Source organism: Protopterus annectens, chromosome 8.part0 (assembly GCF_019279795.1).
Source record: "Protopterus annectens isolate FY-2018-M chromosome 8.part0, PAN1.0, whole genome shotgun sequence".
NCBI lineage: Eukaryota > Metazoa > Chordata > Ceratodontiformes > Protopteridae > Protopterus > Protopterus annectens.
Window position 1 is genome coordinate 662,857,049 of NC_056741.1, and position 26,413 is coordinate 662,883,461.

At 38.2% G+C, this 26,413-nt stretch overlaps 1 protein-coding gene across 2 annotated transcripts in view; it reads left to right on the top strand.

The window, feature by feature from the left end:
- The window catches only part of LOC122808972 (immunoglobulin kappa light chain-like), a 308,520-nt gene that overhangs the window by 100,665 nt on the left and 181,442 nt on the right, over positions 1-26,413 (top strand). For both annotated transcript variants that reach the window (XM_044080136.1, XM_044080137.1), the window contains exon 3: positions 22,382-22,684. In XM_044080136.1, coding sequence (XP_043936071.1) covers positions 22,382-22,684 — 303 coding nt within the window. The remainder of the gene's footprint in view (positions 1-22,381; positions 22,685-26,413) is intronic.

Genomic DNA, 26,413 nt, shown 5'->3' on the forward strand with positions numbered 1-26,413 from the left:
AGACTTGTGTCATGGTGTGTGTGATAAGTACATTGTTCTGTAGTCTGTGTACTTAGGTAGGTAGGGGTTCTATTCTCACTGCAGTCTACTGGGTATGTGTGTCTACACAAAAGAGCAGAAGTGTGTATCCCACTGTTGCCTTAACAATGACATGGCTTGCTAGTTTTTTGAGACTTGCACAAGCCTACATATGCATTTCATGCAGTCCCCCACCCTCTTGTCTCCCACATGGCCTGCCATTGTCATGTACTATAAGTTCATCTGCAGTCCTGTCAAAAATAGACTTGTGCCATGGCATGCAAATTAAGTACTTAGATAGGTAGGGGTTCTATTCCCATTGCAGTTAAATGGGGGGTTACTAAGTGTGTGTGTGTGTGTGTGTGTGTGTGTGTGTGTGTGTGTGTGTGTGTGTGTGTGTGTGTGTGTGTGTGTGTGTGAGCTGTTACTGGATTTTACAGTGAGCATTTTACACCAGCCTGTGGGACACAGTTATCTTGTCCTAGATAGACAGATGTCTGTCATTAATAGGTTATACGGTAAGCAAAAGAAGCTACTTTCTACAAATACAAAAGTGAGAACACAGAACTGGAAGACTGCCCCCCTCAGCCAAAACAAGCAAATAAGACAACTTATGCAATCTTTAACCCCAACCCTTTTGGTTTCTTTTTTTCTTTTTTTATTTACCCCACAGCACAGTGGATAGGCCTACCCCACAGGATCCACCTGCCCCCATTGCCTATGGCACCAAGGCCCAGCATGTCTGAAACACAACCTGGTATCACCCCTTGTGCTGTCTCTGCACTACCTGACCCCTCAGGTACATCTACCTTGGAGGATAGGCCTGTGGTTCTCTCTAGGAACAGTGGCAGAGGGGGGATTTTCTCACATGAGAAGAACTACCGGAGATGATGCACAGGATTGTGTGCCACACTGTGGGCGCACACCTACACAACATGTAGACACTGCTCTCCATCATTGTACTGAATAACTCAAAGAGACACAGAAATTAGACACTGCAGCCATTGATGCAGTGAAATAACAGGGATGGCAGTCCAATGGGTGAGGAGTTGCTTCTCACTGTCACCCAGCTTAACATACATGGGTTGGTGAGGTCCACACCCTTAACCTAAGCATGCTGTTCACCCACCTCTTGTGTTCTTCACAATCCCTGTCTCTTGTCTTGTATGTTCTGTCTGTTAGCAATTGCTTCCTCTCCTTGCCAGCTTACCTGCCTCAGACATACCTGTGTACTTCCCCCAAGATTCCTCTCTCTTTTCACAAAAAGAAAATAGGGCACCTGCCCCCCCAAAAAAAATATCCTATATATAGCTCTCTGTGTTGCACACATGTCTACTTGACATGCTTGATTCCGTCCAGTTGGCTATACAACATGATTACGTTGTCACGTCTCTCTCTGAAGGTGAAAGTCCAAATTCAGCTAATCTTTTGTATGTGTGAACAGTTTTTCAGGGCACATTCTCAGTACATGTCATAGATTCACAATACATACATGTGTTGTCCACTTCCCCAAGGCAATACAGCCCTGTGGGCTCAGTATTTTTTACACACATATATCATCCACACTACAAAGTGTACTATATAATGTTGTATGCTCCCTCATAAACAGGGCCAATCAGTCATGCTGATATCCTTGCTCTGCTAAACTCAAACATCCAACTATACACATGGGTACTTGTGTTTTTACACAGTTAGGCTTCTACACACCTAGGAAACACTGTACTGTTAGGCTACTGGCCTCATATGAACTTATGACTCTATGTGTCTATGCAGGACTCACAACCTGTTGTCCCCCAGATGGCCTGCTGCTGTCAGCCAACATAAATTGACCTGCAGACATAAAAAAGTCAAATATGTGCCATGGCACTTGTGTATAGTACAGTATTCTGTAGTGTGTGTACTTAGGTTGGGGTTCTCTTCTCACTGCAGTGAACTGTGTGTGTGTGTGTGTGTGTGTGTGTGTGTGTGTGTGTGTGTGTGTGTGTGTGTGTGTGTGTGTGTGTGTGCAATAGATGTTACTTGTCATTACAGAGATTCTTTTACACCAGCAAGTGGGACACTGGTATCACCATATACTCAACAGACAATGCTGATGTAATCAGCTATATCAGATTATTGCATATACAACCATCCCACCAGGTCAGGATCAGACACTGGCCTGGAGCCTAGGCAGACATCACCTTAGATTCATAGGAAGTTACTAGGTAGTGGACTGGTGACAGTTATGCTTTGGGGTATGTCTGGTGGGGATGGGGGGGGGGTGATGTTTTCCCCCAAACTGTCTGGTAGCAGGTTGGTGATGTCCTCAGGTTCAGTATGAGTAATACCTTCCACTACTAGTTGGGCACAAAGTTGGACCTTTACTTTTAGATATCTGACATAGGTAAGGAATGCCTTCTGATTATCTTTACATAGGGATGCTACTTTAGGTTTGTACATGGCTTTTAGAAGACTTTTCAACATAGCTAATTTCCTTGTTCAAGCTGTGGAAGGTGTCCTTCCTCTGCTCAGCCAGTTCCCTCTTGTTCTTAGACATGTCTTCCACTTGTTGTATAACCTATATATCCTTGATACTCACCCAAGTAGCTTGTTTTCTGTGAGGAACTTGTTTTGATCCTTCATGTTCAGCCGACTCTATACATTTGTATAGCTGTTTATACAGAACATTTGTGTACACCTCTGTATAGCAGTCATTGTTGACAATGGTAGCAGGGGCCTGCAACTCTTTATGGCATTGGTAAGGAGCCTATACTTTGGAGAAATGTTTCATGCTTTCTGTTCTTGAGGCGGTGTCAGATATGATTGTGAATGTGAATGAGAGTGAATTGTGATCTGATCTGACCAGGGAGGCCAACACAAAGGAGTTAGTGTAGAGAACCACTATGTTGGTCAGTACTATGTCTAGGACATTCAAGCCCCTTGTGGGGGTGCATACTATCTGTTACACAGCATGTGTATTAACAAAGACCAGGAACCTTAGCATGAGTCTGTTTGTGCACATATATGACTGCAAATCGATGGAAAGATAGTTGAAATCACACATGACCAAGGTGTTTGGCTCTCTAGTGAGTGACTCAATTAGATCCGAGTAGACAGAGTGGTCATTGTGGTTTATGGTGGGGGACCTGTAGGTATCAATGATATGGCAGGGGAGTTTACATACAATTAGTTGGACTTCGGGTAGTGCTGCAGTGTCGTACTCTTTGACCAAAACCTGGTCCAACTAGCACACTCCCCACTAGTTACTACAGTATATACCTTCCATAATGGATGGATAGTTGCCCACCATGTCTCCAAACAGCCTGATGTCTTATGATGTATTTGGCTTTAATGAAGATGTATACACCTCCGCCTTTCATTGTTTCACTCTCATTTTGATGCGTGGACGTGTGGAAGGAATTGCACATCTGCATGGCCAGGTCTACTTTATATTGTCAAAAAATGTCCACAAAATTCACAATGTTAAGACCTCTTTGGCAAAATGGCATGTTATTAAACACCTGGAACATCACAATTTCACTTCAGGAAATGAACCACTTTGTCCACCAATACAGAAAAAACAAACCGAAGCATATCAAACCAACCAATGTGGTACACCCCCATCCCCCGCAACCCTCCTAACTAAATATACTAACTCTAAGATATGAGGGGCTTATTGACTGATTCACTGGTGTGTGTATTATTAGTGTAGTCGATTCTGTTGCGACTGCACTGTGTGCATTAGGTTTGTGTTTAGGTGGTCTCAGATTTTTAGTTAGGTTTCTAGCAGCTACCTCTGCATATGTGGATTCATGTCTTGTGAGCTTATGTGCAACAAGGGAATTGTGTGTGCTGTTAACAAATTTGATATCTGGTTTGTTGTGATGTGAGAGAATTGATTCCTAAGTCATAGTATAGATACAGCTCTCACATGTTGTATTAGTTTTTTTAAAAGTAACTTGTTGTCACTATACATAAGGCAATTGTTCACTTGCCTCAGGATGCCCATGTACATCAGGCTGTTTGGAGACATGGTGGGCAAATATCCATCCATTATGGAAGGTATATACTGTAGTAACTAGTGGGGAGTGTGCTAGTTGGACCAGGTTTTGGTGAAAAACTAACAAAATGTGTCTATTATGTGCAGGGTTAATGTTACAAAAATGTGTCAATGTTTCTTAATACACACATGAGTTGCTCAAAGGGCATCAGTGCAAGCTCTGAGCAGCTATGGTAAACTGAGGGCAAACACCTCAAAACACAATACTGAAATACAAGCAAGGTTAAACTATTTTAAATAAGTAAAACAAGGGAAAGGTCAGCAGTGAGCCTTATTCCAGCAATCATCAAGTCAGATGGATTCATGGCTGCACAGTTCTACCACAAGGATATGGGGAGGACTTCTTAATGCAAAAGGGATGGTTTTAGTGCTCCAATGACACCAGTCTAGATTCAGCAAGCCTGAATCGAGCTGATGCTATAAAATGCTGAAGTCCTAGAAATCCAAAATGCAGAAAATTGCAAAAACAACAGAAGAACAAACATTTTAAATAAAGCATTGAGCCGGTAGAATACTCCAACAAGAGTGTAGACAACAAACCTTTCTAGTGTGAAATAAGTGGTCTGGAACACAAGTGCTTAAACCAGAACTAAGACATTTTCAGAATAACAGACACAATAAGCCTTCAACCAGCAATTCCCAACTTAGAAGGGTGCGGCTATCCTCCCTTGCCACAAGACTCTACACTACAAACCTTCCTAATGTAAAATAACTGGTTTGGAGGCCACATGCTTAAACTATAACAAAATACTTAGAGAACAAAAGCCAAAATAAACATTCAACCAGCAATTCCCAGCTCAGAAGGGCAAAGACTACCTAATGATCCCATCAGTGTGTGGACTACAGACCTTCTTAATGTAAGACAACTGGCCTGAAGCCCAAGTACTGAAACAAAATGTAATAAGCTTAGAATAACAGTTAAAATTCAATGCAATACAAGACAGATGACAGTGACATTCTTTTAGTCTACCCACACACATCATGTTATGGTTAGTAGGCCCTGTGTAATCTTGATGAGAAAGGCCTGTGGTCTGTCCAGCTGCTCCATGTGTCTGGTGAGGTTCATGCAAAAGAGGGATTTATACTGTATTACTCTTCTGACAAGTTTGACTACACTGTTGTCTTACAATTCTGAGATCTGTGATGGCATATAGCATGATGTGCACCATATGTATGTACTGGAAAACATAAAAGTGAAAGGTTATAAAGTAATGACACACACTGCAGTTCCTGATTTCAAATCCCTTACAAGAGACTACACTAGAAAGTAGAGTCATGATGATGCTATCCAGTATATCAGTTGGCAAGGTAAATATAACTGACAGGTACAATTATCTGTTCTACAACATAAATGTAGATATACCAGACAGTAATGTATTTAGGGACCCTGTGCATCAAGCACAAAACTTTACACCCCTAAATCCAAAAGAGAGAAAACAGGGATATGGTACAGTTATCATCACTTGCACAGGATGCTGGTGGGCATGAGACCTAGGCTGACGCAAAAGGTCAGCGAGTGTCTGTGTGAGTGAGAACGGGAAGTAGGTAGGCTGTGTGTGTGTTTCTGTAGGAGTCCTCCATGTGAATGTGGTGTGTGAGAGTCTGCATGAACACAGCCAAGTTCAGTGCTAGCTCAATGTCTTAGTATGTTGGACAGGTGTGGGTTGTGCATGGTAGACGTGGCAATTCATTGTTGCTTTTGACCATGGGAACCAGCTCTCCCAGGAGTTGCACTGGCACCTCCATGCTACTACTTGAGAGTGACCGGTGTCTGTTGGACATGCTCCCTTCACAGGAATGGCCAGGACCATAACCCTATGGCATGCCATGTCTGGGTGTGGACAGCACCCTCCCTGATGGACCAGCAAAAGTACTGCCACCACAGAAGCATGATCGGGAATGGCCACATTAGCTCTCAGCAGATGTTGTGGCTGACCTACCCCCATGAGGATGCCATTCGCCTCCCAGCAGATGTTGCATCACAGACACTGCTCATTCCATGGCAGACACCCTTCAGTCCATCACAGATACCCCTCATTCCAATGTGTCATTTTTCTGATCCAGGGAATCAGCAACAAGGTGGAGGCAGTCACGCATGTGAGATTGTGCCACAGCCACAATGCTGAACATTTGTCTGAAGTGCCTTTCTGAATGTGCCTGTGCCACCATGATGGCCTTAAACATACACTGAGTGACACAGGAAGAGACACCTGCAGCAGGTGGAGGAGGGACAGCAGGCCCCCTCCAAGCACCCCTATCAACCCTCCTGTGTGGTTCCTTGCCAACACATTGGCTATGTCCAGATTTACAAGCACTGAAGCCACAGTCGCCCCACTTCCCTGCTCAATGTCATCACCCTTTAACTCTCCTATATCTGTGGGCTGAGTGGACTGGGTAGCCATAAGCCTACTGGCTATGCCTGGGGAAAAAGAACGGTGGTGGCCAGATGTCAACTTCTGTGTCATATTCAACATGTGCACTCCCCAGTTGTGCCTCAGTTCTGCCACCATCATCACCAGTGTCTGATGAGACACTGACATCAGGTGGTACAGGGCCCACACTCCCACTGTCATAATCACCTGTGATAAAAAGGGAGAAACACAGGCATGCATTAATATATGCACTACTATGGTGCAATATATGCTAAACAACAACAGTGTTACCATTATTACAGACTGCACAGCAATGCACACAGCAAGACTAAAATGGCACATTAGATTACTAGAAATTGATCTGCAGTACTGAAATAAGTTGATTTGGTTTACCACCTGCAGGAGGCCTATATTGCTGGATTCCTGATGGTCATAAAATAAGTTAGGCAAGAGGTAAGGCCAGCATCATCACATTTAACAGTATGACAGGAGGTACTACCTTTACTTCTCAGAATCAGCATGATGTGTAACTTTAACAAGGACATGGCTGACAACTCCAAAGTGAGCTTATCACTGTACTAATATTCAATCTCCCCCTAACAACACAAGTGACACAGAAGTAATTTTTATTTCAATAATTTTACTATACAACAGTATTGAACTGGTCATATAACAAAGCCTACCTGGAAGCTCTTCCTGGGACTGAGAAGTTGCACCAACATCAAGGACATTCTGTGGGTCTCTGTAATGTAGGTTGTCCTGTGTTAGATGATTCACCAGGAATTCCTCATTGGGAGTGAGAGGTGGTTCTGAAGCAGGCCCACCCCGATTACCCTCTGGTCTTGGGCAACATCAGCTGCATGCCTCTGTGCAGATGTGAGCATGTCAGTGGTCCTGTGGCACACCTGCTCATAAGTTTAGCCATGGCTGCCCACAGAAACACACACAACTAATCAACTACCATTCAAAGTGCATGCACCCAATAAAATACAATATTTAAATGAGTTTCAAAAATCTCAAAAAAGAAACATTTATAGTATCAGGACCAATCATTATACATTAAAACAAGCCAATCAGTAGATCTTAATAGCTTTTTTTACCAATCAGAAAACAGAACCAATCATATATCTCAATTGTCTTTTTCCACAAATCAAAAAACAGTTATACAATCCATTGTCAAAAAGTGATATTCCCAAATGGTCTCCCATCCAAGTTCTATCCAGGCTTGATCCTTTTTAGTTTTTAAAAACAGGCAAGATTGGGCATATTTATTCTAAACTACTGATTCGCTCCCAAAATAAAATATTTTATGTTGATCATGTCATTTAATCGTGGTGGTCGATCTGCCATATGTGCTATTTGCCATCTAGACTTGCAGCATTCCAGGTGAACATTATAATCACCTTCTAAAGCCTGGATTACCACAGTGTCAATGACAAAGAATGTATACTTACTAAAACTTTCACAAATCAAAGCATGTTTAGCCAATACATTGTGTTTTCTGGTGGCTAAATTATGTTCATAGATCCTACATGTTAAACATTTCAATGTTTTACCTACATAAAAACGTAAACATACCCCGTGTTTGTACATTCAGTTACACTTGGTTGTGTGAGGAATTTTACCATGTATTTGATGCAAATTATGTGTTTGTGGGGCAAGGATGGATAAGTTCCCCCTCCTGTTTTGCAACAGTGCACTGCAGTGAGAGTCAGGATCCAGACCTATGGTATCATATCCCATGTGTACTAACAGTTTCAACTGTGAATGTCATAGATTAATTTTCTGCAGTTCAACTAATCTCCGTTTTTTATACTTATTTTTTTGGGGGAGCCACTGTTTGCTTGATACACCACTTAACACAATCAGCTTTGGATATACGCATCTCATTTGCACATAGAACTTCAGTGCACAAACAGGAAGAATGGGCTCCAGTGTAGCAGACAGGACACAGACAGCCACACACACATACACTAATGCATTCAATTAATACTATTGCCAATTGCACAAACACATTTCTCAGCAGTGTGCACTCTCGTGCAATGTGTTTGTGCAATGGTAAGTGCTGCACAACACTTTCAAATGTTGCAAATCCAGAAAGTCCTCACTTCCTGTAAGCCTGGTAGCTGCAATTAGTGGGAAAACATCATTCTACATTGATATTGATCTGTGATAGGCATGGTTGGAGTTCCTGCAGAGTTTTTGAGATTTCTTGCTCAAGTATGGGGTGTCTAGGAGTCCAAAGTGTTTTTTTGGACTCCTAGGCAATGAACATGGGCCCATGCTGTTCCAGAGGAGCTATCATGGCTTGGATTATAAGGGAGAGGCATAGAATAGTCTGGCCTTGGCTCTAACCAGTGCTACCAGTATGCTCCTCACTGGTGAACAATGTAGGAACCACTACAGAGACTTTAGGATAAGGAAGAGGGATACGCTTGACATCTGGATTGAGGAATGTAGGACAGGGGCATCCCATATATGTACAAGTATCACTTGCAGAGACTATTAGTCAGTGTCAGTATTAAAAGATGGATATGGTCAGGATTGGTATTTTTAATGGATTCTGTTTTTCCACAGCCATCACAGACTGGGCACTGAATGTGTGAACCCATGCCATTAGATTGGCATGGATTCAAGATATATGTGGTATGTATGCATCTCAGTAGTGGGTTTATTTTAGCATTAAAAGTTACAACACATTTATTTGTTACTTATACAGTTGTATCTAACTGAGCATTCAGTTCTTGAATGTTATGGGGAAGTATGCATGCATTACTCTGGAGGGTAAAACAACAGTTAATTATTACAAAGTAGCCATATGTTGTGCTTTCAAAATACACACTTCCCAAATATGTTAAACATATATAATATATTAAATATAGAAAGTAAAATCCCAATGAGGCAAGACAATAAAATCCCAGCAGCAATCAAAATAAAAAATCTCAAACTGGAAGGTAAACACTGACAGCAACTGATGTAAAAAATCTTTTATTGCAAAATGGAACCAGAAGTAGGCACGTTCATGTCAGTGAAAGTGCCTACTTCTGGTTCCATTTTGCAATAAAATTAACAAATCACTTCATCAGACATAGTTACAATAAAAAAAGAACATCCTTATATACATACTCCCCAACAGCCAATTAATCAATAACATTCCCTCCAAAAACACAATTAATAATCCAATTAGTAAAAAGCAGGTTAAAGCAACAGCTACTTACATACAGCATACAAATCCACACAGATATATGGCTATACATAGTTTAATCTTCTCATTTAAGTTTCTTCATCCTTAAAATTGATTTATTAGGGACAGAATCATTAAGCCCCGTGTATCTATGTGCCCCAAGCCTCAGGATCCACTCTAGTTCAATATTTTCAATATTATGACTAATGGGTCCTAATCTGCCATTGTCATGTATAACAGATAAAACTTGAAATAAAAAAGTGTGTTCCCTTCCTAACTGTAGAGTGTGCTTTGCAAGTGCACTAAATAATTTACCTCTCCTAGTGTAATAATCATGGTCCCGAATCCTGTCTCTTAATCTCCTATTAGTCTTGCCAACATAAAAATTAAAACATTTGACACAGTGTGCAACATAAACCAAATTAGTCATGTTGCAGTTAGCTGATGGACGTAACTCCCAAAGTTTTCCAGTGACGGGATGCTTAAAAAATCTTGATTCATTCACAAATGAACAATATGGATATATATACTATATATATAATTATATTTATTGAATAATACGAAATCTGTTGAAGGATGTTTATGTATATTTAGGAGTGTCCTTTTAAATCCTTATTGTGATTGTAATATGATACTTGTGCTGACTGGTTCTTAAATTCATTGTTTTTTTATGAGGTTATTTAAATGAATCTTCTGTGTTGTGTTTTTACTCTGTTGAAATTCATGTTGTACTGTGTACAAGCAAAAGTGCTTAGTAATATTACATTTATATTTCTAGGGATGTTTGTCATTCCTTTGGCATTTTATATTTTGGTTCTTATATTTTCTACACCATCGGTGGTCTGGTTCCAACTGCTAAAGACAATTACCTTGTCTTGGTACTTAGACGTTCTTGCTGGTGAAGGAAAGATATTATTCAAAATAAGTGTCCTTCTTGCCTCTATCCACACATAGTATGCTCAGCACACTTTTGATATCATAGATCCTAGTATAAAAAAAACAGCTTACAGTACCCTTCTCTTGTCACACCTTTTGTGTTCTGATTCTGTTTACTTAACTAAGGAATCACATAGGACTAAGACATTTCCCCTGTGTCAGTGGCAGTAAACTTATTGAGTTTTATGGGCTTAGGCCTGTTTTACTGGTGACTGGTGATCTGCCTACAGTTTCTGTATGTGGGAGTGCTTTCAATACTTATTATGCATTCTTATTATTTTTCATCCGTGAATAATTTCTTTCCCAAACAATATCTGTAATCACATTGAAATCGTTTCCAATGATTTCAGGATTATCTCTCCTAGTAGTTCTGTACCTTAACTCATAAAACTTCTTGAAGAATGGGGGTGAGTCTTCCTTAATCATCGTCATCATCATCCTCATCAACTGCCTTTTTTCCATTTTCTACATGGGTGTGGGGTGTCATGTCAACATGACATCTGTCTTGATTTGGTGACACTCTCCTACCTTCTTTGACAGTCATGCCTGACTGTCACAGGTCTTCTGTCAAATAATCCATCCAACTGTTTGCTGGATGCCTTCATTTCCACGTGCCTTCTTCCCATCTGTCCTAAATCTGCTTCACTAGTTTGGGAGGAGTCTTTATTAGGACTATAAATAATACAATTTCTTCCCAAAACATTCAAGTCCACTATTACCCACCTACTAATCGAGTCTTCCTGGACATTACAAAGTTTTACTCTTAAGGTTTGCCTCCCAAGGATCATCACAACCCATTTCCTTCCACATTTCATCACACTATGGCCATCAATAAATCATTGTCCCCCACCATCTGTGCTTATCTTTGTTTAAACTTTTTCTTGAAGTAAAATTGCATGCCCTTACTCCCATCACAATCTCCTAATCAAACTTTCCCTTTTTACTGGCTGTCCTATCCCTCTTACATTCCATGTAAGCACTGTCATTAATCAATCATGTACATCTCCCCCTCATACTCACATACATAACTCCAAATGGAGGCTCTCCACTCATCTCTCTACTCTGGCTAAATCCATCCAGTGTCTTTAACTATCATTGGGTCTATACCTGGCAGACCAACACCCATGACACTCAAGTTGAGTTCTAACTGCATCCTACACTCTGTGTGTTCACACCTCTAAATCATAAAAATAAGCTTCTACACTTAAAAGGTGTCATCCATCACATTCTGTATACACACACACACACGCACACACACACACACACACACACACACACACACACACACACACACACTGATGGATACATTAATAATAAGTAATGTAATATGTGCAAATACTGTAAACACATATTTATAATCTGACATAAGTTATACATGATTTATGTAATGGTCATTCTGTTTATGTTTAAGTATGCATGCTTCCCAAACAATATTTGAAATCAGTCTGTATGGATCTCCACATTGTCCCCTCTTAATATATAAAATAAATCCATCTGAATGAGATGTTTTGTTCAAGACTTCAATTTCTGTATGCATTTATGTAATTTGTTAACAAGAGCAGAAGATGGAACTTGGTGGACCCTTTTCGAAATCTAGCCAGCAGTTGACACTAAAAAAATTTTTTTTCTTATATCTTTTTTATTTCCATGCCTGTCAATCATCAAATTTCCCAAATGATTGCTGACTCTATTAGATTTGTTGCATTAGGTATATCCCATACAATGGTGAGAATTGATAGGGGGCTGTCATCCAGGCAGCCTTGGAGTTGTTTTGTGCCCTTAGCAACAACCTAGCAATTCACAAGATTTTTACTAGGGATATAACTTGGCCCTCTTTGTCAATATGAGCACTTGTGTTACTGCTGGGCACCCGACATCCTCTTCTAGCAAAACAGAATCATTAATCCCTCACCCAGGTAGGTGAGCTGGCACTAGCCACAGAATTCTGTCTTCTCCCACATGATGCTTTCTGCATTTAAACCACAAGTCAAACTTAGATTGCATGGAACACTGTCATGGCTTTATCCCCCAATGACACAAAACCAAAGGCCACACAGATGTAATACAGTTTGTAGCATGGAATGTTACATGGAGTAAAGTACAAACGAGAAATACAAAGTATCATTACAAAACAGAGTAAAGTGCAGCATAAACTTAAATCATAAGATAAAAAATCAGGTATATCAAGGTACATTGTAATAGAGATTTTACTGTACAGTCATAATGGTATGTGATGTTAAACTGACAATGATGTGTGCTAATCCAGATAGCATAGTTATGATTGCAAGTTTTATTTTTATTTTTATTTTATTTGCATATATTGAATGATATAATTATGTTGTAGATACAATTAAATTTACAGAGGTAGGGCAAGCATTTGGAGTACAGAAGGAGTATATGGAGGAAGGAATAAGAAAAGTGAAGATAAGAAAGAGAGAAAATAGTAAATCCTGGTGAGTAAAAGCAATAGGTAGAGGAGGGTTAGTTAGCAGGATGGGAGGGTACTCATGGATGATGCTAAGTTTGCACATTATTAAAAATGAAATGAAAATTTGCAGTAAGGAGAGTAAATAAGATATATAGAACATAAAGTGGGGTGGTTTGTTGAAAGCATTTTCACTCAGCTGACTTTAAATACCTAGATTTTCTAGTTTAAAAATGAGGTTGAAATCTAAACCATTAAAACAATAACTGAAGAAAAGTTCTGTTGGTTAATTGATTCACAAAAGGATAAAACTATGGTGTTTCAGTTTCCTTCCACTTAACTCAACTTGTGTTGCTTGAGAAAAATAATAATGCTCAATAGAGTACTAACTGATTGAAAATAAAGAAAAGTTAGTGGGTGCAACACATCAGTGTGGTCAGCTGGTTGTATTTACAGTTCTGTATCTGTGAAATAAAAGTATATGTATAATAATACATTTATATATAATGTGCATAATCTTTATATACTTTACTTTATTAATTGTACTTTAAAACACTATAATCATTATGTAGCTACTCTAAATTGACCAGAATTTTATATGACAGCCTTAGCGTATTGTGTGAAAATAAGTGTTGCAGTTTTCTTTTATGGTATCCACATTTGTAATGCATACATTTTTTTTTTGATGATTAATAATTTTTTTCTCCAAAATAACTTCAGGTGTATTGTAAATTGTTAGATTTCTGTGTCACTTTAAGTTATTGATATTCCTGTTATTTAAGTGAAGATATTAAACATATTTAAAAGTGCCCAGAAGAAGACCAGTGAGACACAAATTATGTCAGGTCATTGCAGCTATGTCATATGCATCCAAAACATCCATTCCTCTGTATTTTCTATCATACTAAGAAGATTTGCATCAATCTGTTGAAATAAAGTTCCATATTTATTGTGATAGCTCATAAAAGGAATGTAGTTATTGCAAACAGAATCTGCTTCCATATGCCATGAAGGAAGTCAATAAATTTGGTTACAACCACAGACTGCAATCAGGAGCAAGTAGGGCATGGAACTGCCAAGATATCACTTTCTCCAGAAATTACAGAGATGGAAGGAATGAGCGTAGAAGTACATATCAAATGTGAGGTCAGAGAATAAGAGGAAGAGCACTGTCATCTGAAGTGGCAGGGTCTGGGGAGTGTCAGAACCTAAGGGAGGTATCCTTGATTTTAAGGTAGACTACAGTGGGGAATGCTGGTAGACAGGTATAGTTCATTACAATAAGAAACTATAGTAACAATGTAGGAGGAAGAGGGTCCATTTGGTGTATCAACCTGTGATTAGCAAACTGGAAGAGTCTGTACATAATAACAGAGATAAATCTGGAGGTGGCTGAGATCCATAATAAAAATAATTACAGGTAGTACAATCTGCATTAACAAAGATAGAATTCATGATGCAAATCTATCCAATGTAGAGGGGATCAGGGATTAAAAAGCTTTATTATGAGTGTATAAACACCACAGCTTAGATTTAGTATAGACAAATGCAATTACTACCCTTATCCTACAACAACCCTGATGTGAAGCATTATTTTGAGAGCATGGATATTATGACAGAAGAGCAATAAAAGTATCTTAAAGTTATGCTAACATAAGGAATGGAATAGTAGTAACAGAGTGGAAGTTCAACTTTCACCAGCAAGCAGAATTCTGGGGTGTATCATTATGTGAAAAGATTACAGAAGCAAATGCAATCATTCTTCCAATCTTCTAAGCTCTGACAGGTGACCACTTGAGTATTGTTTACAGTTCTGACGTGCATACACAAAGGAGGATATGAAGCTGCTGAACAGAGCCCAGAAGAAAGCCAGCAGATATGTCATTGGTATAAAAAGGAAATGGCATGGTCAGACTCAAATGGAGACTGTCACTTAAAACACAAATATATGAAAGGAGGAAGAGTATGATATGCATTCAAATGATCATACTGAGAGAAGTGAAGGCAGCTTTCTATAAATGAAGGCTCTGGAGAAACAAGCACCATTAACAAAAAACCTATAATATGAATAGCATCATATGGCTTCAGATACTTAACATTAGGCACATCATCCTTACTATCCTCATCCCACTTCATGAAGACATCAAAGTCCATGCAGCACACAACATTCCAGTAGCACAGAGTGATAAAGGCTTGACTATACCCCAGCTGATCCAGATTCCATTAGTGGCTCTGACAACTGAATGAGTGGCAGGAGGGTTAGGTGCTACCATACATGGTGGGAAGGTGATTCAACGGGCACCTCATGTAATGATCTCTAGTGGAGGCTGGGAAGGTTGTAATTAGAAGACATTGTCCAAAGTGGGCAGAAGGTGGTAGGCATGGCTGATCTGCAGAAAAGGGGGGTGATATGCCACACTTCCCCATTAATAGATTCTACATCATATAGAGACGTTTTATTTTCAATCATCTGAAGAATGACAACTTTTGATTTCTTTGCCAGCCTCTTAGACAGTGCCACAAGAACCACGGGAGGGAGGAAATGGGTAGGTCATAAAGCAAACCTCATTGGTGGTTTTAGATAGCTGAGATGCCCAGCATGCTCTTAGGATCCAGTCAGCCTCAGCCTTTCAGAGATAGTTAAAGGCTAGGAGGCAGCTGTTAGACCCACAATGGATGTGGCACATTGAGTAGAAGGGCCTTAAGATGATACAGGGAATAGGAAAAATATCTATCCCCTAAAAAAAATAAAGCCCATATAGTTGACCATAAAGTCTGACGTTACATATATAGCTATTGTTTTCCAAGTTATAACTTCATTTTTAAACTCCTGTCTCCCATTAATATATTATGCAAAATGGGGCTTAGTATATTTCTCTTGGTTTTACACTTTTATAATTGGTGACTTGGCAAACCTCTAAATTGTCTGAAAGTGTAGATATTGTGTGAGTGTATGTGTGTGTGCGTGTGTGTGTGTGTGTGTGTGTGTGTGTGTGTGTGTGTGTGTGTGTGTGTGTGTGTGTGCATGTGTGCGTGTGTGTGTGTGTGTGTGTGTGTGTGTGTGTGTGTGTGTGTGTGTGTGTGTGTGTGTGTGTGTGTGTGTGTGTGTGTGTGTATCTGTGTACGTGTGTGTCTGAGTCTGTGGATGTATGTTTGTTTGTGTGCAATGGACTATTCTATCTAGGATTTTTTTCTTGCATTACACCAAGTTCTGACTTCCCTGTTACCTTGAAAAGCATAAACCATATGCTGGGGAATGAATGAATGAATGAATGAATGAATGAATGAATGAATGAATGAGCAGTAAACTGGTTTCCATCTTCTCCAATGTGGACATTCTTCTAATCCCAATTTTCCTATCTAGTTTTTTTTTTTTTTTTTTGCATTATGCTAGTGTCTGACTTCCCCATGACCTTGAAGAGCACAAAACAGATGCTGGAAATGAATGAATGAATACATGAGCAGTAAACTGGCTTCCATCTTCTGATCCCAAAATAATTCAGAAAGAAAAGTACACAGCTCAGAAGTAATTGCAGTAGCAACTGATTGCTGCAGGATCAAGGCATGCACCCCCCACACCACCACTACTTATATATACTAACTCTGGTATATTTCCTTAACCCACTGTAGTGTGCTTAGGTGATGCAGTGTTGCTTTTGTTTAAATTTTTGATTTGGTGAACTGGTATTCGCAAAAGTGCACTTTCGATTAAGTGCACTTTCACGTAAATGGGATTGTGCTCTGTTATTGGAAAGAATGAGCTTTCAATAAACACAAGTAGGCCTATATATATATATATATATATATATATATATATATATATATATATATATATATATATATATACATATATACATACATGTATGTATTTATATATATATATATATATATATGTGTGTGTGTGTGTGTGTGTGTATGTATATTTATTTATATATGGGACTCATTTGCTTTATTGAATTTACGTTTTGTCGAACATCAAAAAGTCAGACCACTTTGTCGAACATGCACTATTCCAAAACCTGACTATGCAGAACTTTAAAACACCGAAAGACCTGCTATTTAAAAAATACATGCACAAAAACACAAATTCTGTAGTATTTCTGCAGGGGGGACGCACCACTCCCCATACCCCCTGCAAATTATATAAACCACCTCCAAGATTGCACTACAATAAAATCAAGGGTAGTTTTGATGATCTTTACTGTAGTGTGAACTCCATTTAAAAGCTATAAGCACTGTTAAAATAATTTTTCACATGCTGAATATTTCTACACCTACTGTTATACCCGCCATGCCACAAAACTGGTATGGAGTATGAGAAGGTACATAAGCAATGTATACTTGTACTTCTTGCACTACCAGCATCGTGTTAACTATTTCTCTTAATTGGAATTCGGAATAGTCAAGTTTTTGAATAGTGCACATTTGACAAAGTCTCCTTGCTTATTCGACGTTTGATGAAACACAAATTCGATAAAGCAAAGTAGACCCAGAGACATCAGGAGGCATACGCACTGTACTGATTTCAGTACAACTTATGTAGAGGGGGGGTAGCATTTTAAATTTTCTTTTTTTTCACACTTTACTGCACAATGACATCAGCATGCTTTAGGCAGTCAGTCGGAATGGAGCTCCAAATGCTTTCTGAGCAGGAAATACACGTTATGTTGGTCCGAGCAGGAGGAGGATTCCCAAGCTGGTCTCACATCATGGAGAGGTGGATTCCCAAGCTGGTCTCACATCATGGAGAGGAGGATTCCCAAGCTGGTTTTACTTCATGGAGGGTTGGTGTGTGTGTGTGTGTAAATGCCCCAGGTGGGATGTTGTACTGGTGTGATTACTCATGGTGGTGTGGTAGGGAATACCTCAGGCTTGAACCCTGTACCTTGTATGCAGGTGTTAAAGACCTGAATTCCCTACCCACCACCATTTGTAAAAAAATTGCAGATTTTTGCCTCATATTTGATCTGATCAATATCTGTATGTATCTGTGTTTTTTAAATATTGCAATGCTTGAAATTTGATGGTGCAGTGGTAGCAACATAGCATTGATGCCTCACAGCTGTAGGTTCTTGGGTTTGGTTCTTGGCTGGGGTGCCTTCTTTGTGGGGGGGGTCTGTATCTTCTCCCTGTGTTTGTGTGGGTTTGCTTTTGTGTCCTCCCATGTTACAAAGACATGTCTGCATTATTTATTCCTGGGCCTCTGCTGAGAATTGTGCTTTTTTTTTGTTCCAAGTCAGACTGTCCTGATTAACAAATTGACAGGCATTTAAATTTCAGACTTCAGGTTTCTGAATGTTTGCTTCCTTGCATATTTGATGGTGCAGTGGCAGTATTGTTGCCTCACAGCTGTAGGTTTTCTGGTTTGATTCTTGACTGGGGTGCCTTCTGTGTGGAGTCTGCATCTTATCCCTGTGTTTGTGACATAGTAAAACAACTTTTTATTCTAGCAATAAATATATACTAACACAACCTTTTTATAGCAATTTTTTAAGTTTATGACTATTTGAAATTTGTCCTTATTTTTGGGGCTGTAAAACCCTGTTATTGGCTTTGTCCAGGTTTTTGTGCTAAGGTTGACAGCTATGGCAAGAACTGAATTCACTGAATATGTTTGAGGGCTGTATTCCCTCATTACTGGGTTTGTCCAGGTGTTTTGTGCTAAGAGGTTGACAGCTATGGTGAGAACTGAATTCATTAAATGATAGCCATTTAAGTTTCAGTCTTCCTCTCTTTCACAAAGCAGGTGATTTGGCATAGTGGTATGTTGTTCTGACTATTTTGCACAGTGACCTTGGCAGTAAAATGTATGATGGTAACACAGCATTTTATTCTAGCAGCTTTCCAAGATTATACAAGCAATGTTTAATGTGTTCCTGTTTTTTGCCCTTTTGACCCACCCCAATAAATTTGGCTTTTTCCAGACTTCTTGTGCTGCGAAGTTGAGATGTAGTTGAGTATTGCGTAGATTTTACAAGGAACTGAGAGCTGCAGGGGAAGAGAAGTTTAGTGGTGATTATGCTAAATTGGCTCACATTGCTAGTAGCACAAAATGTTGTGTACTTGCTTTTAATGCAGAAGGTTGTTGGTTCTACTCCCATAAGGGGTGAATGTTGCTGTACTGATAGTTAAGACACTAACTGTGAGTCTGTTATCAGTTTGCCATCCATTTCCTATTGCAATATTACTAGCTTATTATTAATGTAATTTAGGCAATTTATTCCTCAGGGGCATCAGACACTATTTTTCGGTGAAGTTATGAAATATAAAGGTGATTGCTAGCAGCAACCTCTTCATTAGTTAGATTTGTTTAACGTGGAATTATTTAGATGACTTTTTTACTACTTCAGAGATCGTGCATATTATTTATTGATAATGGTGGACTGTAGAAGTTTGACTAGACTTTTATGATGGAAATGTTCTGAATTGGGCAGTTTTGTTTCATTGTTTACTGGAAAAATGTTCAAAGCAATAGGAAGGTGTATCAAAGAGCACATGTATGTTTCATATGCAAGGGGCCTATGATTTAAAAGCAGCCCAGAATTAATTTTTATCTGCCATGGGTAAAATGTATTTTTCTTTGAATGTGGGTTTTAATGTTGTTTCAATGAATGTGAGTTTCAAGGGCAGAGAAGTTTTAATGCTAACTTTGTTTAGCAGATGTCTTAGTGTTTGTGCTGTAAAATGCAAAATAAAACTTTCAAATGAAGTTCAAATCATCATAGAAGTAAATCAGTATGCACATTAGTGTTTATGGTAAATGGAGTGAAATAGCAAAGTAATGGATCATTGGAATGGCTGCAGGGGGAGGCTCCATTCGACCATGGTTTTGTGAGGGAAGGGTGGCAAACTTAGACAGCCCCAGCTGAACTATACCTCCCAACTGTCCAGATTTTCAAAGAATGAATAGATTTTTTTGCTTCTTATTTTTGGTTTGTTCCTCAATTTGTGGTTTTCTGGCAAATGATTTAGGAATTAAGTCACTAAATAATGACACACTAGTTTCAGACTTTATAACCTTCAGAAAAATGCATGCTAAAATAAGACCTGTTCTATCAATTGTCCCAGTTTATACAAGAGCAATTTTTAGTACTGTTTATATGTTCCCTCAATATATTTGGCCTTGTCCAGATTTATTGCATTAACAGGTTGAGAGGTACATGCAAATTGCTTTATAGAATTAGGCATAGCCAAACCTCAACTGTCCCTGATTTTGGCTCAAAATGTTGCTCTTCCCCTAATGATCTATCCACAAAATATCAATTTTGGAAGAAAACATAGAGGGTTTACTTTACTTTTATAAATAATTGTAATGATCAGAGTTATACATTACTTTTATTTCAGAAATGCATGTAGATTCTCTAATTTTGTCAGCTGCTCTAAGTTAACTGTGCTCATATTAAAATGGTGTCCCTCCTTTGACAGGTTCCCAGCTGTATTGTCTGGCAATTTTATATTTTTGCATCACATTTTTGGTCCATTTTCATAAAATTGCAGTTTTCTGGCAAATTAGTGGCAAATTGTTAAAGACTGAAGTTAGAAAATAATGCAGACATTTCAGTTTCAGATTTCATACCTTTCAGAAAATTTGTACTGATGCAAGACCTACTACTATTCTATTATCTTTCTAAGTTTATAAGAGCAATATTTAAAAAAAATGTCCTTATTTTTGGGCCTTTGCCTCAGTTTTATTTATGAGTTTGTTGCTGTAAGAGGTTGAGAGGTTGTGTGTGTGTGTGTGTGTGTGTGTGTGTGTGTGTGTGTGTGGTAGGTAGCATACCTCTCAACTGTCCAAATTTTGCAGAATATCCAGATTTTTGCCCCATATTTTTGTCTGTTCCTCATAAATTTTGTGATTTTCTAGAAAATCATTGAAGGCTGAAATTGCTAAATAATGACAGACATTTGAGCTTCAGACTTCATGTCCTTTAGAAAAATTCATACTAGCACAAATCCTGTTATTCTAGCAACTTTCTAAGTTCACGAGAACATTATTTAATATCTGTCCCTGTTTATTTTAGGCTTTGTCCATATTTCTTGCACTAAGAGGTAGGTAGGGTGTGTGTGTGAATGAAACATCCTAGTTAGTGGTAGCAGGTGGTTAGTAATTTACTCAAGCTCAAAACCTGTACCTTAGTTACAGAAAACAAAAGCATAAAGTCTCTACCCCAACTACCATGCTGCATTTTTCAAAGAACTGACATTTCAGGTTAATTTTCAATTCAAGGAACCGAGTTTGAGTGAATTTATATTATATTACTGAAGAGGCATTACAGCAAATGCCTCTTCATCGACACTAAAAGAGCGAACCGTGAATTACGAGAATGGCCGTAGCTTGGCTGGGGAAGGGGGTAGCAGTTTGAGAGCTGTCAGTACAAATTTGAAAATCCTAGCTACACCCCTGAGTAGACCCATATGTGTGTGTGTGTGTGTGTGTGTGTGTGTGTGTGTGTGTGTGTGTGTGTGTGTGTGTGTGTGTGTGTGTATATATATATATATATATATATATATATATATATATATATATATATTAAAATCCCGAAAGCTCACTTTCGCAAATACAAACTGATCGACACATGAATGTCAAACTCCAAATACAGCAAAGAGCGAATAAAGTGAATCTGGAATGTCGAACAACCTTTTTTTTTGGCCAGCAGGGTGATTGTGAGGATGAGGAAATAAATCCTTTTCCCCACTGTAGCGCGGTCTCTGAGTTGGTATATTTAACTAGGGGGGTGTGGGGGCACAGGGGGGCTTGCCCTCCTGTAAAAACATTTTAAATAGTGTTTTGCTTTAAGTTTATTACGTTGGGTTTACCTTACCTGTGTGGCGCTGTTGTTTCAGGAAATACATTCAACATTGTGATTTTCGTGTTTCTTGTCCTTCGTGGTATTTGGAGTTCGACATTTATGTGTCGATCAGTTTATATTCGCGAAAGTGAGCTTTTGCTGCGATTTTAATATAGACCCTATACATATATATATATATATATATATATATATATATATATATATATATATATATATATATATATATATATATATATATATAAAATGATAATAGCAGATGTTCTCAAATGAAAATATAGGCATCAGTGGACCCTCAACTGCATTTATTACAGTTTCATATGATGCTGATGAGCAATAACTTTTATATAACTTTTATTTGTTCACAAATTACAGTGCTGGCTGTGTCAGACCCTCCACCCACATATATCATTATTTTTCAAACAACAATCATTCGGAAAGCAATGCATTAATTTGTATGTTTCAATGCATGATTAATTGCTTCTCTAAGAAATACATGTAATTTCTCCCAAACTGTTTCAGCTTTTCTTCACTGTTAAATTTATAGCAAATGCTATATGAATCCATGGTTTAATTAAACTATGTTTTGTTTGCATTTAGATGGAACACCATACTCTGTGTTTGTATTCATTCTCCCTCCATCGGATGAAGAAATGAAGCTGAGAAATACATCAACTCTAATTTGCATTGCAGATAGTTTTCCCGATGACCAAATTGAAATTTACTGGAATGTTGGAGGAAATTTTACATATGGGCTTACTAGCCCTGGCATTCATAATGATGATGGAATTTACAGTGTGAAAAGCCTACTAACAATACCAACTGTAGCCTGGGACAGCAGTAGAAATTATACCTGCATAGTAGACACAGGAAATGAGAAAATCAAAAAAATATTATGGAAAGGTATTATTATATGCAGTTTACTATATCTTCCTTATAGATATATATGCTTTTATTTCAGGTTAAACAAATGACTTATGATATACCTGTCAGTAACAAAGATTTTTAAAGGCATTGCAAATTACATTGTTATTTAGTGCAAATTGCTGTGCCTGTATTATGCTGTTTTCATTAATTAATTTATGGCCTTCGTTGTTGAGAAGCAGATTGCAACTCAGCATGTTGAAATAATATAAATGTTGTTTAGAGCTAGTCAAAACAATGAGGTTTATAATTATCTTATCTGGTATACTGGTAGTAACAAAAAGGACTAACACAAAACATAACTTAAGTGGTATTAGCAATCATTAGAGGTAAAATCTAAGAAATATTACTTAATTTCTGTATCTGAGGGTTGTAAAGAGAGGGATACTGTTGATTAGCTGTCCTAGCTTGCAGCAGTTAAGAAGCCTAATATCACTGAACTAATGCATAGCAAATTCATAACACCTTTAATTAGTCTATTCTCATTAGGTTCACCTGTACCCAGTTCCATGCTAACTATGTCAATAATATCCAAGTTAAATAGTCCTAGATTCACCTTCTCACAAAATGTTACTACAGGGTAAATATTATGATGATTTGCCCATTCTTTATCATTTCCTAAAAATGTGAATTGAGATCCAGATGCAGTCATTTTTTAAAAAAAGTTTGCCTGTCAATACTTCATGATGTCTGAAAGATCTAACCCCTCGCCTACTCCCCTCATCGAGTAATATTAGTGTATTATAATCTACCCTCAGTTTTCTTGTATCACCAATAAATTTGGTAACTGTGTTCTTAAAAAAAAGAAAGAAATAGCTAGGCAACTTTGATGAGACCCTTGTAAAACAGAATAAACATATTAAAAAGACAAACATCTTTAGTGTCTGACCCACAGATGAAATTCCAGAAAAGACTTATCACCATGTGACTATCATTTTACTCACATTGCCATGTAAATATTATGGGATGTAGGAATCCTTCTTGACAGTATCTCTAAGCAAATTATTAACAAAACTCCCGCTCCCATTCATCCCATCAATTTTATCTTATATAATGGAGAGCAGTATTTTTCTCTCATCACTTTTCCTTTAATATCTCTCAGCATTCCCCTCATCTCACTATAAACCTCTCTACCCTCAATCCATTTACATCTATACACAGTAAATCAGTAATTTATATTTGCTACCCTTCCTTAGATGATAAATCACTCTCTATACTTCTTTTTACAACCCCCTTCCTTTAATTCCCTCACTCACTTAATTATTTCTCTTCGCTATATAACTAAACTTCCTTACAACTCCACAACCACACTATGTTTCCTCCTCATCCTTGCCACTCCACTCATACCCCAACCTTTCAAGCAATACTTCCTCTATCTCTTCATATCACCTCACCTCACTGTTGTCCTTCCCAATGTAATCATAATTTGTGTTCTATTATTACTAGCAATCTAACATCCTATCATGCTCAACTACACAAATACATCTATCTCTTTCAGGGACCTTTTCATAGGCTTGAAACACTACCCATGTTAAATTCACTTTATCTCCAGACTTATTTCCCTTAGCTTTCACCCACCTATTCAAGACCAGCATGCAGTGCAAAATCCCATACAACTAAAAGAAGAACCAGAATTAAATTCAAGCCCAAATGTCCGCCCTCTCCATCCTAAACTCAGTCCTGACTATCAAACTACATAGGGATGTCCACCAAATCATGGTTGTTCTCATAACACACCATCTATAGTTTCTTGCTCACAGTCTTATTCCCCAAATAAACTAGATGGTGTCCATGTCAGAATAGCGTACAACCCACAAGATGTCATTTTAGCTACTGAAACTTGGCTAAAAAAAGGTATAAAAGATGAGAAAATTCTATTCCTAGGATATAACATTGTAAAAATATATAGAAGAAAAACTGCAGGTGTTTTTGATATACTTTGCCTTTAACTTATTTAATTGTTTATTCCTTTAATTTAACTCTTCATCCTGCATAGCCCTTGGAAATAAATAAAGCTGAAATTCTCATGTCCTTCCTAAAACTGAATAAACACAAGTCTGTATGCATAACAGGATTTTACATTCCCCCAGGCAATTAATACAAATACAACAGAATAATTCTTCTCCTGGGTTTACTCCAGTATTCTACAGGAAACTATCATAATGGGCAATCTGAATACCGACTGGCAGATCATCAACACTGACACCTCTAATGATGCAATAAACTTATATGGCTAACCCAGCTTAATACTTCCTCAACTAGATACAGTAAGTATTCTGTCAGGAAATCTATCTTAGATCAGATCCTCTAAAACTCCTCAAACAAAAATATTTCCTCTGCTGCCCTCCTTGACACCCTAAGTGATCAGTTGCTTAACTTTGCTGTAAGGGACCACCACAATATCAGAAAAAATCCACAACAACCACAATATCAATCTGTCCTCACTCCAAAAAGTTGCCTTAATCTCACATTTTAAATGATTAATCCAGAAACTGCTACTAATCCTTCAACTAGAATATGCTGCCTCCCTAGTCAGTATCTCTTTCCTCAGTATTGCAAATGTAAATGTACATATAAGAACCAGAAGAATCAAATCAAAACTGAAACCTTTCACTATTGCCCAAGGTAACCTATCAGGAGAATATATTAAAATGGCAGCAAATGCTCTGGCCTAACCATTTTTATATTAATTAACTTATCTATTAAATAAAGTCATGTTGCCAACCTATGAAAATAATCCAGCATCTTAACCATACACAACGGAGGCATTTCCACACATCTTACCAACTACAGATCAATACCCATGGTATCTCCACTCTCCTTGAGAAATGTATCCATACACAATTTGGCTTCTTTATTACATGCAGCAGTCTGCTACCTCCAACACATCATAGCTTCTGCCTTTATCATAACACTATTATGCCTCCCAACTTCATAACCACTACAAAACAAAACAGAAATGAGGGAGACTTAGTCTTTGCATTCTTCCTTGACCTATCAAAAGCTTTTGACACTGTTTGTCACAAAACCACTACAAAATTGTCCTTCTTAGGTCAAGATACCAAGATATTCATTTGGTTTGGCACCTACTTGTCCTGCAGACAACAAGTCAAAATAACAACTTATCTTTCCTTCCAATAGCAGTTGGAATCCCCCCCCCAGGGCTCTTTTCTAGGCCCTCTTTTATTAAACATATTTATTACTGAATGATTAATCATTTGATGTAACACACAAATAGAAGGAGAGATAACATGCAACCTTATCTAATCCTCTAGGTCAACTTAAAGATCATAAAAATTGTGCTTAACCTTTTTTCGTGCCTTAGGCTCCTTGTAAATCCTCCACAACAGTTGATGAAATGTGCTGATAGTTTCACTTTTCCCAAATGATGTGTTCTGCAGTCCTTTACCACTTAAGTCTGCCTTCCACCTAGCTGCCATACACTGTCCAAATAAAGCATATATTTTTTTCTACTTTTTTGTGGGGTAGACTCATCTTCATTAATCTGAGTTTTTCCCTCAAGGACCAGTGCATTTTAATTGGAATACTGTCTGTCCTGTACCCACGGATCAATTATCTTATTTGTTTCAGTGGTGTTAAGTACGTTTAATGCAATGAGAAATAGTATTTTGAAATATGCAAGGTAAGTAATCAACATCTGGTGTATTTAGGTCTACAAAACTGGAAACATGCTTTATATCTGTATTG